The sequence below is a fragment of the Papio anubis genome, chromosome 10 (assembly GCF_008728515.1).
Source record: "Papio anubis isolate 15944 chromosome 10, Panubis1.0, whole genome shotgun sequence".
Taxonomy (NCBI): domain Eukaryota; kingdom Metazoa; phylum Chordata; class Mammalia; order Primates; family Cercopithecidae; genus Papio; species Papio anubis.
Genome location: NC_044985.1, coordinates 102776930 through 102790937, shown reverse-complemented (window position 1 = coordinate 102790937; position 14008 = coordinate 102776930). Strand labels below are relative to the sequence as shown.

Below are 14008 nucleotides of genomic sequence, written 5' to 3'. Positions count from 1 at the left end.
TTACAATAATACCCTGAAGTACACATTATTATTTTCTTCATTTTATAGATTAGAAAACTGAGCCACAGAGGGATTAAGAAACTTGTCTAAAGTCACGCAGTGAGAAAGAGCAGTGCAGGATGTGGACCTAGTTTGATTTCAGTGGCAGTGAATTCTCTTAACCACTAAGGATGTGAAAGAGGTTTATATGCTAAAGCCTCCTAGAAGTGATAATAATAAGTGTGGGTACTTATTGAACCTTTATGTGCCAGGTTCAAGAGCTTTACATTCATTTAATTCTTACAGCCCTCTGGAGTTGGCTCTAGTGTTATTTCCATTCTATAAATGAGGAAAACTGAGGCACAAAATGTCAAAAAACTTGCATGGGATCACAGAGCTGCCAAGGGTAAATATGCCTTTCAAACTCTAGCAGCCCAGTTTTCACTCTATTCCCACCCCTTATTTACCGATCTTCACTACTGGAAGAATGAGCAGATTCTGAGATTCTGAGAGGCCAAGGAAGTAGCAGAACTATATGCCCAAACCTCAGCTCAACCTCAAGCCAGGTACTCTATTCCAGCATTCACCAGGGGTTCCAGACAAATAGCAAAGTGAGAAATGCATTTTAGAAGTCTCATGGTCTACCGTGACCCTTGCAAATATCTCAAACAGCATGGTGGAGAAGGAACCCAGATGGGCGTGGTTTCAGACTCATCCTCTGCCTATTCCCTGTGAGACTGAGAAGGCTGCTTACTCTCCGTGAGGCTCAGTGAACTCATAAAATGGAAACACTGATCATACCTGCTTTATTGGTTTGCTGCAAGGACAGAGCCTGTGCCTAGAGAGTCCAGCACAGAGAGCTGCTCTATAACTGTCATGCCCCCACGCTAATTAGCCCAGAAGCAAAGACCTGCCTTGCAAGTTCATCCCATTTCCCACCAGTCTAATCCTCCAATTCTATACCCAGTTCTCCCTCCATGAGGCAGAGATGCTCTTTCCTTGAGATTCCTTCCTTCCCTGAGGTCAGAGGAGAAGGAAGTAACTAAAGGAGGCCAGAAGGCCAGACTTTGAGCATTAGGTTCCTTTTTCGGCAGAGGAGGTCAAGTTGCTTAGCAACACAGTGGGAGATTGTCAGGGAGGCTTCAGGCAGCACTGTCCATTTTTATCCTGCAGCATGGAGAGATCTGGAGCAACATGAGATGGGGAGATGGATGGGAAAAGTGATGAAAGATCCCAGGCTCCAGTGATAACCTCTTGGGTTAAGCCGCCTTTCCTATGATCACCTTCTCAATCCCCCAAAATTTCCGCTTGGTTTTCTACTTTTGACACACAGTTCTAGGGCATCTTGCACACACATTTGTGCAACGGCCACATTTATGACCATGAACATGAGGGCCAGACACAGGACCACCTTGTATTTATTCTATGCTTTACAACTTACAGATCACATCATAGACACAATTTCAAATGATACTTGCAGCAGCCTCATTAATAGTGGGAAAAGGCCAGGCACATGGTTCATGCCTGTAATCCCAGCACTTTGGGAGGCCAAGGTGGGCAGATAACCGAGGTCAGAAGTTCGAGACTAGCCTGGCCAACATGGCAAGACCCTGTCTCTACTAAAAATATAGAAATTAGCTGCGCATGGTGGCGGATGCCTGTAATCCCAGTTACTTGGGAGGCTGAGGCAGGGGAATCACTCGAACCCACGAGGTAGAGGTTGCAGTGAGCCCAGATCATGCCACTACACTCCAGCCTGGACAACAGAGCAAGACTCCATCTCAAAATATATAAATATATATATAAATATATATATAGAGAGAGATAGACAGATGTAGATAGATATAGATATATAGATATAGATATAGATATAGTGGGAAGATGATCATGATTCCTATATAACAGACGAGGAAAACAAATCCCAAGATCCCACAGTGAGGAAATAACAGGGTCCAGATTTGCTGCAAATCTCAGGATAGTTCTACTACACCCTGATGCATGGACTTTAGTGCAGGCATTAGCAACGTGTGTGCATGCCATTCTTAGGGCCTAGTCTCCCGAGATGCATCTCCTCTCATCCCTGATCAGCGGGCGAATTGTGAAGGAAAGACTCAGCTGTTCTTCCCTGTTGGTTCCAACCAGCCTGGGGGGATCCCTGGAGTGGGGAGTTCCAAAAGGGGCCTGGCCTGCTGGCCCAAAGACCTAGACTCAAGAATGTTCCTATGCTAGGCCAGGCTGGCAAAAGTATCTACATACTGACAGCAGAAGCAAGTCCCCTGGCTGGCATTCCAGAGAGAGGCACGTGGGTCACACTGGGACCAAGGCTTGGCAGCAAGGAGTAAACACAGTCATCCAGGTCACAGGATAGCTCATGGGAGGCCCAGGCCTTCAGGGCTCCCCACTACCTCAGGGACCAGCAAAGATGGTTAGAGCACCCCAGGGCCCCCTTCTGGACTCTGTCTCTGTCCTGGTCATTATTTAATCCCTGTTAATAGTTATTAATAGTGCTGACTAGTATAGCAATAGTTGTTACCCTAACAACAGTAATATGTCATTCCTATCATAGGCACCTGATAGACACTAACCCAAGATCTTTGTTCCGATCTGATAGACAAGAAAACTGAAATTCAAAGAGGTTGAATCACTGTCTTAGATTAGTAGCTAATATATGGTAGAGGAGAGACTCAAACCTCTGACTCATAGTGTTTTGTTCTGTGCCTCATATCACGCTAACTTCAAATGTCACGGAGGAGAAAGGATCCCCAGGGGAACATTCCGCCACCCCCCTCCTATATTCCCAAATTGCAAACGCCCAGGGCCATGTAGTCTAGCATGATTCAGTTGGTGCTGTATCTATACAGGACAGGTAATTTGAATAATTATTTTGATTAAAATTGTATAAACTTCCAGAAAATGATTTTACATGACTCACTTTATCACAACGTACGTAAAAGAAGATATTCAAATTTAAAAGACTAATTGGTAAAATATGAGAAGCATTCTTATAAAAGTTAGGGAAAAGGAAGGATGTCTTTTTTATCCCTTTTAATATTGTCATCACTGCTACCACTGAACATTGTACTGGAGAGCCTAGACAATGCAATAAGACAGGAAAAGATACATACTGTGTGTAAATATTGAGAAGGAAGATATTAAAATCTTGTTTGTAGATGGTATGACTGCCTACCTATAAAACCCAAGAGATTCAACTAGGACACAATTAGAACTAATGAAATTCCAGTAAGGTATAATAAGATCAACACACCAAAAACAACAACAACAACAACAACAACAAAATATACATATATATATATATGGCTCCCCTATAACCCTATGAAAAGAAGAAAAGGAATTGGGAATTACAGGCTTACAACAGCAATACAAATGTGCTCCCACATCAACCTAATGAAAACATGAGAAACATCTAAATACAGAAAACTATAAATATTCACTAAGGAACAAAAAAGAAGACCTGAGTAAATGAAGAGGCTGAACATGTTCCTGGATGGAATGACTCAATATTGCAAAATTGCCAAATCTCCAAATTAATCTATAAAAGTGATGCAGTCCCAGTTCAAGTCACAGAGGGATTTTATGGAACTTGACAGGCTTGGTTCTCAAGTTCTTCTGTACTATGATTAAGAATAGAAAGATATGACTGGGTATTGTGGCTCATGCCTGTAATCCCAGCATTTGGGAGGCTGAGGCGGGTGGATCACTTGAGGTCAGGAGTTCGAGACCAGCCTGACCAACGTAGTGAAACCCCGTCTTTTCTAAAAATACAAAAATTAACTAGGCACAGTGGTGCATGCCTGTAGTTCCAGTACGCGGAGGCTGAGGCAGGACAATCACTTGTACCCAGGAGGCGGAAGTTGCAGTGAGCCAAGATTGTATCACTGCACTCCAGCCTGGGTGACAAAGTGAGACTCCATCTTAAAAAAAAAAAAAAAAAAAAAAAAGACAATTTTAGCAAAAGAATAATACTGCAAAACTAGTTATTAAAGGTGTGGTTTGGTACAGCAATAGTTAAGTAGACCAATGAAACAGAGTAGAGCCTTGAAATAGATTCATATGTGTGGGAATTTCATAAATAATAAGATGGTATTTACTGGGGGTAAAGGAAGACTGTTCAAAGATTGGCACAACTTAGTAGTCATCTGGGGAAAATAATTATATCTCTACCTCTCACCACATATAAAGTTGAATTCCAGAATAGATTAAAGAATGAAATAAAGACACTATAAAAGCACCAGAATAAAATTCAAAGTGTTTTAAAATGCAAAGTAAAGTCAACCAGAAACCTAGCATAAATCAAGAACAATTGAAAAGAGAAGAGAGGCTGAGAGAGGTGGCTCAAGCCTGTAATCCCAGCACTTTGGGAGGCAGAGGTGGGCGGATCACCTGAGGTCAGGAGTTCGAGGTCACCAGCCTGGCCAACATGGTGAAATCCCATCTCTACTAAAAATACAAAAATTAGAGGGACATTACAGGTGGCAAGCGCCTGTAATCCCAGCTACTTGGGAGGCTGAAGCAGGGAGAATTGCTTGAACCCAGGAGGTGGAGGTTGCCGTGAGTCAAGATCACACCATTGCACTCCAGCCTGGGTGACAGAGCAAGACTTGGTCTCAAAAAAAAAAAAAAAAAAGAAAAGAAAAGAAAAAAAGAAAAGAAAGGATAAAACATCTTAGGAGAAGTTAGTTACCATAGTTGTGGTCTAAAAATGTATATTTGGTGGCACGCTTATTGGTAACCAAAGGTAAATATGCAGACTGTCACCCTTTTTAGTCCATTTATTCTTTGTTCTGAGATAAATGGGCACACAAATGCTTATCATAACATTTATCGTAACAAAAAATGGCTATTACCTGAATAAACATCAGCTCTTATTTATCAAGAGCCTACTACATGCCAGGCACTGTGCTAATTCTCGTTATTCAAAGATATGAACAAGTTAATGTGAAGAGAAAAATTTCCCCTAGCTTTATTGTTTGAATAAAGGACAGTGGATTTTCTATGGCACTTACGAAAAAGATAGAAGAGTGTTTTTTAAATGCTCTTGGATGGATCCTTGTAAGAGTGTGCACATATGTGTGTCCATGCTCTGTGTGTGGACATGCACCTTATATGTGCTTTTTGTGTAATAGACGTGGCTGCCAGGCTGGATAGGTGCTTAACTCCCTTTATCCAGCAAGGGACATTGTTAAACCCCAGGGATTTGGAAACAGCTTGAGGCTGGGGGAAGGAGCAAAGGGGCTTTGGGGATGTGTGATAGGGGAGTGCAGGACATGGCTGCAGAAATGTGTTTCTCCTTTTCCAGACACTGTCTAGCATCACTTTTTTTCTGTTTCTCCTTCCTTCTCTCTTTCTCTTTCTCTTTCTCTCTTCCTTCTCTCTGTCTATCTCTCTCTCTCCTTCCCTCTCTATTTTTCTCTTTTTCTTTCTTTCCTTATAATTTTCTTCTTTTTTAGGTCATAATAATATATTTTCAGGAAGATAAATGCTATGAAGAAAATAAATTAGGGGCATGTGATTGAGGGTAACTGTGGGACAGACTGAGATGAATTCAGGAGATGATGAGAAGGAGGAGGCTATTAAGTCAAGATCTAAGTGACAAGAAGGAGACAGCTGTTTAAATCTCTCTCAGAAATGGGATGATATGACAATGTTTTCAATCTCCTATTTCCACTTCATCATGCCATTTTTTCATGTCAATAAATATAAATATTGATGTACAATTTTTTTTTTTTTGAAACAGAGTCTCACTCTGCTGCCCAGGCTGGAGTGTAATGGCTCAATCTTAGCTCACTGCAACCTTCACTTCCCCGGGCTCAAGCGATCCTCCTGCCTCGGCCCCCCAGTAGCTGGGACTACAGGCACAGCCACCATGCTCAACTAATTTTTGTATTTTTAGTAGAAAGAGGAAACTCCTGAGCTCAGGTGATACACCTACCTTGGCCTCCCAAAGTGCTGGGATTGCAGGCATGAGCCACCGTGCCCAGACTGATGTACAAATTTCTTCTTCTTTTTTTTTTTTTGAGATGGAGTCTTGCTTTGTGGCCAGGCTGGAGTGCAATGGCGCGATCTTGGCTCACTGCAACCTCTGCTTTCCAGGTTCAAGTGATTCCTCTGCCTCAGCCTCCCGAGTAGCTGGGACTACAGGGGCACACCCCCATGCCCGGCTAATTTTTTGTATTTTAGTAGAGACGGGGTTTCACCATGTTGGCCAGGATGATCTTGATCTCCTGACCTCGTGATCCGCCCGCCTCGGCCTCCCAAAGTGCTGGGATTACAGGTCGTGAGCCACCACGCCTGGCCTGATGTACAATTTTTAATGGTCCATAATATCCCAGTGAATATCAATTTATCACAATTTACTTAATCTCCTTCTAATGTTCATACAGGTTGTATCCAATTTTTCATTATGATAAACAAAAGTATGATAGGCATCTATGCATCAGATCTTTTCCCACTTATCTCCTTTGGGCAAATTTTTGGAAATGTGGTAGCTAGATCAAAGAGCATTCTGCCTTTCACATTTTGATCCAGACAATCTCCCCAAAAGACTGAACTAACATGTTTATTTTCCCATGCTTTCCCTATGGTTGGAATTTTCCATTTTGATAATCTGTATCAGTGTAAGAGATGGAGATGTAATATCTCATTGCTGTTTTGACTTGAATTTCTTTGGCCAATAGTAAAGGTAAGTATCTTTTTATTTGTTTATCATTTGCTTACATTTCTTTCTTTTTTTTTTTCCCTGAGACGGAGTCTTGCTCTGTTACCCAGGCTGGAGTGCAGTGGCACAATCTCAGCTCACTGCTACCTCAGCCTCCCAGATTCAAGCAGTTCTCCTGCCTCGGCCTCCCAAGTATCTGGGATTACAGGCACACTCCACGAAGCCCAGCCAATTTTTTATATTTTTAGTAAAGACAGGGTTTCACCATATTGGTCAGGCTGGTCTTGAACTCCTGACCTTTTGATCCGCCTACCTTGGCCTCTCAAAGTGCTGGGATTTGAGCCACCACACCCAGCCTGCTTACATTTCCTTTTATGAATTGGCTGTTTCCAGTTTTAGCTATTTTTCTATTGAAAAATATATTGTGTTGCAAATACATTCTCTCCATTTGTCACTGGTGTTTCAACCTTATTTTTATTGAAAGGATACAAAATAAGTCAGTAACAAAAAAATTATCAGGTGGGAACAAATGTTATGAAGAAAATAAATTGGGTTATGTGATGAACTTTTTTTTTTTTTTTTTTTTGAGATGGAGTCTTGCTCTGTCGCCCAGGCTAGAGTGCAGTGGCCAGATCTCGGCTCACTGCAAGCTCCGCCTCCCGGGTTCACGCCATTCTCCTGCCTCAGCCTCCCAAGTAGCTGGGACTACAGACGCCCGCCACCTTGCCCGGCTAGTTTTTTGTATTTTTTAGTAGAGACGGGGTTTCACCGTGTTAGCCAGGATGGTCTCAATCTCCTGACGTCGTGATCCGCCTGTCTCGGCCTCCCAAAGTGCTGGGATTACAGGCTTGAGCCACCATGCCCGGCTGTGATGAACTTTTTTCTTTTTTCTTCTCTATGTCTCTGACATTCAAAAGCTAAATGGAGTCTCAGACGAATCAATCTGTTCCTTTAAGGTCTTTTTACTGCTAAAAAGAAATTCTCCACCCACCCCAAGATGCAATATAATAAATAATAACAATGAATAATCCATATTTTCTCCAGGTGTTTTGTTTCCTTTTTTGGAGTTAGGGTCTCACTCAGTCACCAAGCTTGGAGTGCAGTTGTGTGATCATAGCTAACTACAGCCTCAAATTCCTGGGCTCAAGTGATCCTCCCACCTCAGCCTCCCAAGTATTTAGGACTACAGTTGTGTGCCACCATGCTTAGCTAATTATTATTATTTTTTTTGCATTTATTTATTTATTGTTTTGAGATTGAGTCTTGCTCTGTTGCCCAGGCTGGAGTGCAGTGGCGTGATCTTGGCTCACTGTGACCTCCGCCTCCCAGGTTCAAGTGATTCTCCTGCCTCAGCCTCCCAAGTAGCTGGGATTACAGGCATGCGCCACCACACCTGGCTAATTTTCATATTTTTAGTAGTGATAGGGTTTTACCATGTTGGCCAAGCTGGTCTTGAACTCCTGACTTCAAGTGATCTGCCCATCTTGGCATACCAAAGTGCTGGGATTACAGGGGTGAGCCACCACGCCCAGCCAACTAAGCAACTTTTCTACCCCTCATCTACACTCCTATCCTGAGTGTGTAGATATGACCTTCTTTGTAGGGTTTGTGGCAAGATGCTGAGAGGGAAGGTCTTACTTTTTTTTTTTTGACAGGGTCTCACTCTGTTTCTCAGGCTGGAGTGCAGTGGCATGATCCCAGCTCACCATAACCTCCACCTCTCAGGTTTAAGAGACTCTCCTGCCTCAACCTCCCAAGTCCCGAGTAGCTGGTAGTACAGGCACACAACACCACAGCTGGCTGATTTTTGTATTTTTAGTAGAGACAGGGTTTCACCATGTTGGCCAGTCTAGTCCCAAACTCCTGGCTTCAAGTGATTCACCCGCCTTGGCCTCCCAAAATGCTGGGATTACAGGCATGAACCACCACTCCCAGCCAGGTCATGCTCTTAAATAAAGGTCTTCGAAGTGTTAACCCTGCTGTCTTGAAGCCCCTCACAGCAAATGCCTATATTTAAAGAGGCCAGAAGTGCTACTTAAAGTGGGGTACCTAAAGAAGATCAGGCCCATACACCTGGCTTCCAGCTGTCCCTGATCATGATGATGTGACTGGAGGGGCTTCTTCAGCAGCCTCTGTTGCAGACATCTTCCAAAGGTGCCCATCTGGTTGCCTGGGGTGGATCCCAGTAAGTGGAGACCATAGAATGTCCTTTTGAATACTGTTAGATGCTCTGGTTGCTGGGCACCCCTCCTGGCAAGCAAAGCAGTTACCATGACAACTCCCCTACATGTCTGTGATTTTTTGCATTTCTGCTTTTCTAATAAGTAGCAAGGTATTCCAGGGACAGGGGAGCATGGCTGCAAAACAGAAAGTCCTCTGTTCCAGGAAGGGGGACAGGGAGGAAAGGAGTGGAGGTGTGTATATGTTATGATTCACCAGTATAAATGCATTTGTCTCCACTTCTGGGTTAAAATGTGTGCCTTTGGTTATGCGTCAATGTATGTATCAACATGTGTCGGGTGAAGGGGTGAATTATCCCTTCTGTCTGTTCATTTGCTTTCCTGCCCTCACAGCTGCCCCTGTGCTGGGAGAGTCACTCCAGCCCTTTGCCTAGGGGAAGTGCTGAGTCATTGCTCCAGCTGGGTTTCTGTCTCCTTTCCTCCACCTCCATCTTTCCTTAGTCCACCCCTCTTTGCTTCTGGTTTCTAAAACTCTGGTCCCCCTTCACCACCTTATCAGCAGCTTGGACTCGCTTTCCCCAGGTTAACTCCGGTTCAGGAAAGAAGGTACCTTATTCTGTTTCTGCACTTACTCCCTCCACCCCTTGCCTTCTCAGAAGAAGGGGTCCTTCTCCTTACGACTTCTCCCACTTAATCCCTGAGAAAACAGGACTCTGACAAGTCTGACCCAGGAGGCTAATTCTTCTATGTATTCGCGTTGATCCTTCTCCAGTCCCTCCCCTCCTAATCGGATTATGGCAGTGTCTCATGCCTTGGGGCATGTCAAAAGTGAGATTTAACTGCATGTTACTCACTGTGGCTTTTTTCTCATTCTACGTCTCCAAGTGCCAGATCACAAGTTCCTGGAGGGGTGTGTGTGTGCAGCAAAGGGTGGGTGCTGTGGCTAAGCGTTCAGGGGCAGTATCCAAACGCAGGATGTTTGTTGGAGTTTGAGGGGGGCCTCTGTGTAGGGTCTCTGCTCTCTTTCCCATCCCCTTTAGGCTCCTCTAATTCAGAAATTCTAATCAAATAGCTAGTCTCACTAGCTAGTTCCAAATAAGGTGGACCAGGATTGTTTCCCCAGCCAGAGGTGGGAGAGTAGAGCGGCTGCCCCGCCCGCTTAGTCTGGTTACTATGGCGACAGCCGCGGGGTGACCCAAGTGATCCTCCCTCCCTCCTCCCAAACCAAGAGAGATGACGGCACCGCGCTGACTGCGCCAAATTCCAGCCAATGGGCGGCTGCTCCCGCCTCCCCTTCCGCCAGCTCTCCCCCTCCCTCCGGGAACTCGATTCACAAATCTGGACTGGCGATTTCCGGCTCCAGGCAGGTTACAAGGGCCCTGGGCTGAGGCCAGGGGAGTCGAGTCCTGTAGTCCTGGGAGGGCAAGTGGGAACCGACATTCCTGGGTTCTGGAGCCAGACTTCTATAACTCGCCGCCAGAATAGATGACACCCTATTCCCAAATTATCCGGAAGATCTAGCTGAGGCCGAGTCTGCAACTCTTCCTGCCCCTACAAGCCCCGACCCCACCCGAGCGCGCCCTTCAGCACCACGGACAGCGATCCCGGGCCTCGTCTTGGCCGGTCCCGCCGGGTTCTTTCCGAATCTTCTCCGCCATGGCCGGACTAGGGTCGGAGCTGCCGGCACTCTGTTGAAGCCAGGCCTCTTTGGGCCAATGAAACAGTGAACAGGGCGCTTAGCCACGTGGCTAAGAAGGCAATGGGGACAGAGCAGGGATCTCAGGCTAAACAGCGCATTTTCCCTCTTGTTTCAATACCGGAGAATGCCTTCCTTCTCCCCAGCTGCCCGTGTTTGCCCCTTCTTGGGGATAAAGGGCAAAGGTCTGAATCTCAAGCAGGGATGGGCCTCCCAAGACTCCTGAGTGGGCGAGCGACCGGGGCAGCGTCGAAGCAGCCCCGTGGTGGTTGGGGGATAAGGAGAGAAGTGTGGCAGACAAGCCCCACTTGGGAGTGGTGAATACAGACTTAGGCCCGACTGTACTCCTGACCAATATATGGTGGGGAGAGATGGGGAGGAAGGGGAAAATAGCAATAAGGACTAGCTAGTTCTGCCTCAATGGGTCACATCACAGAAAGGGCACAATTCCCGCTGTCCCCGTCATTCGGTCTCTAAGTGGCCCAGGCACTAATGAGGAGCTAGGTCAGACAAGATGGAGGCGGAAGTGGGGGGATGGATTCAGCTTTATCACCAGGCCTCACCCTCAGCTACCTCACTTTACTCTTTACCCTCTGTAAAATGGAAGCCGATGGCGGGGGTGGGGATGGGGAAGAGGAGAAGTTCTCAGGGACTTGATCTTCCCTACTAGAGCCCCATCTCTTGCCTCCTTGCCCTGGCCATGACAGTTCCACTACCACTCCCACTCCCTCCCTCCCGGGGCCCAAAGAAAGACCGGCGCAAAAGCATCTGCAGGCGCTTCCAGCGCTTTATAGTTCTTTCCGGGACAGACGGACAGACAGACAGTGCGGCCCGCTCTGTCGGCCCGCATCATTGGCACCTTGGACACGGCCCCAGGCCCAACCCAGTCCCTGGTACTCTACCGGGAGGATTCCTGTCCCGCCTCAGCTCAGCACCTCGGACAGTTCCCAGCCCAGCCTCCCCCCTCCCCCCTCCCTCCGCAAAAAACCAAATGAATTAAAAGGGGCAGTGGGGAGGGAAAACAAAAAAGCTAAGGATAAGGAAGCGGGATGTTCCTCCCCCAAGGTAAGAAGTTTTCTTCTTCTCCCACCTGTCCACTGAGGCGCCGCGGCCGGGGTGGTCTCCCAGGTTGATTTTGCCTCCAAACCTCAGCCTCCTGAAAGAAGCCGTCAGCCCCTTCCTCCACCCCCCCCAGCTCCCAGCATGCAACACGTTGGAAAAGGTGGGGAGAGGCAGTGGGGGTGGGGCGAGGGGCCATCCTGGTCCTGTCTGGGTGCCTGGGGCTACAGTTTCTCCTGGCACCTCAGTCGATCCAAATTAAAAACTAATATTCCCTTTGATCTGGGGAGGGGGGTGTGGGAACTCAGTCAGGAATAAAAAATGCAAGCTGACACAAGTGGAGGAAGAAGGCAGACAGGAGGGAAGATGGTGACACATGACAGGAGCAACAAGAAGAGGAGATGGGGACACAGGTGCAGGAGGAGAAACGGGGGGGCCATGGGGTACAGTCAAGCAAGGGGTAAGATGGAGATGCGGACACACACGCCCAAGGAACAGAAAATGGAAAGGCAGGGAGAGGGAGGAAGAAAGAGAGGAACAGGAGAGAGAGAGAGGAATGCAGACAGGAGGAAAAATGAAGACACAAAAAGGAGGCAAGGAAATGGACAAAACCGAGGGGGAATGGACTGAAGGGAAGGGGAAGACCCGGGCAGAAATGAAGAAATGGGGGCGCAGACAGACGGGAAGAGTGAGGTTGGAGTGCCCTTCCCGCGCTCATCTTCCATCCCCACTTCACGCCCAGCAAATCCAAACACCGCGGCCTCTGGTGTCCCGGCCTCCACTTTCCCCTGAGGGGCATGGGCGGCTCCTCCTCCGCCCAGCCGGGGCACTGAGCGGCGGTAACAGCGGCGGTGGCTTGGTGGTCCCGGGGGGTCCGAGTGTGTGTCGGGGGCTGGGGCGGGGGATGGGCGCGGCCCCTGGGTATCCCTAGCGGTCCAGGTTCATAGTCCAGTGCTTGGCTCCGGCCGCGCAGCTGTCCCTGGCGGCCGAGGAGGCGGCGGACGCGCCCCCGTTCGGTGGGCCCCCGCCGCTGGCGGCGGCCTCGCCCTCGTTCTTGAGGTCTTGAAAGACCTGCGTGAAGAAGTGGGGGTCGGCGTTGAGCCGCAGCATCTGCGGGCTGAGCCGCTGGATGAGGCGCAGGCAGCGCTGCCAGAAGCGCTCCTTGTCGGGCTCCACGAGGAAGGGCTTGAGTGGGTAGGAGATCTCGTTGCCCATGTAGGAGTAGGCGAGGTAGAGGCAGGTGAGGAAGGCGGCCTGCAGCTCGGCGGCCGACGCCAGCTCGTCCCCACGCAGCGACTCGCGGCACAGCAGGTACACGAACACCAGGTTGGCGGGCGTAATGAAGGCCTGGTCTTGCCAGCCCTGCAGCAGCAGCGAGCGGTCCACACCGCGGAACCAGCCTACCAGCTCGCCGGGGCTCAGCTCCTTGAGGCGGTAGCAGCGTCGGCACACGAAGTCGCCCAGACAGCGCAGCAGCTCGCCGGTGGACGCCTGCACGATGACCCGCCGCGGCGAGCCTCCAGGCACCGGCGGCGCCGCCTGCGGGGCTGGGGGAGGCGGCGGCGGAGGCTTTCCCCCTCCCGAGCCCGGCGGCTGAGCGGCCGCGCTGCCCCCCGACGGTGGCTCGCAGGTGGCGGCAGCCGCGGGCACGGTGGGCACTGGCACCGCCAGGGGCTTGGCGGTGCCACCGCCGTCGGGGGGATCCCGGCCCTTGCGGAGAAGGTTCTCGCGGTTGCGTTGCTGGACCAGGGGGTCGGGGCCCGTGGATGCCGGCTTGGGTGTCACCTTCTTGCTGCCTTTCTTCTTCTTGGCGGACGCGGCCACCAGGCGCTTCCAGGTGAGCGCCGAGATGAGCACGGACGGCCGCTTGAGTCGGCTCTCGCCTTTGCCGCCCTTGCCCACTGGCGGCGCCCCGTAGCCCCCCAGCGCCTCGTCCCCCGCGGGCGGCGCCTTCTTCTTCTCTTCGGGCAGCCCGCCGGGCCTCCGGCCCTTGGCCGAGGAGGCAGGGGAAAGAGACAGCACCGTGCCCATCCTGCAGAGCGGGGCCGGCGCCCGGGCCCCAGCGGGAGCCGCGGGCGGCGCCGCTGCTACTGCAGCCCCGGGGGACCCGGCGGTGGGGGGCCTAGCCCCGGCCCGGGCGCGCGGACTGGCGGGGGAAGGTGGCTGCTAGGCGGCTCCGCTGCTCTGAGCCTGAGCTGCGCCAGCTGCAGCGTCAGCCCCACCCCTTGGGCCCCTTTTTTCGCCGCGCTGTGCCCCGCCTCACGCGGCCAATCCGCTCCCGAGTTGCACTCCTGATGGGCAGCTCCCGTGACCAATAGACTCTCACATGTCAATTTCAAGTCCCGCCCCAATCTCCACCCTCTGGCCTGAGTCTTTTCCCTTCCCCCGTTCCGGGGAAGGGGAAGGCGGTGGTCGTCG

At 49.4% G+C, this 14008-nt stretch overlaps 1 protein-coding gene across 1 annotated transcript; it reads right to left on the bottom strand.

Annotated features, from left to right (window-relative positions):
• Positions 1-11292: 11292 nt before the first annotated feature.
• CDK5R2 (cyclin dependent kinase 5 regulatory subunit 2) lies at positions 11293-13808 on the bottom strand. The gene has a single exon (XM_003907968.4). It carries the CDS (start codon positions 13619-13621, stop codon positions 12518-12520), a length of 1104 nt encoding a protein of 367 aa, XP_003908017.1. The 5' UTR covers positions 13622-13808; the 3' UTR covers positions 11293-12517.
• Between the last annotated feature and the right edge of the window lie 200 nt (positions 13809-14008).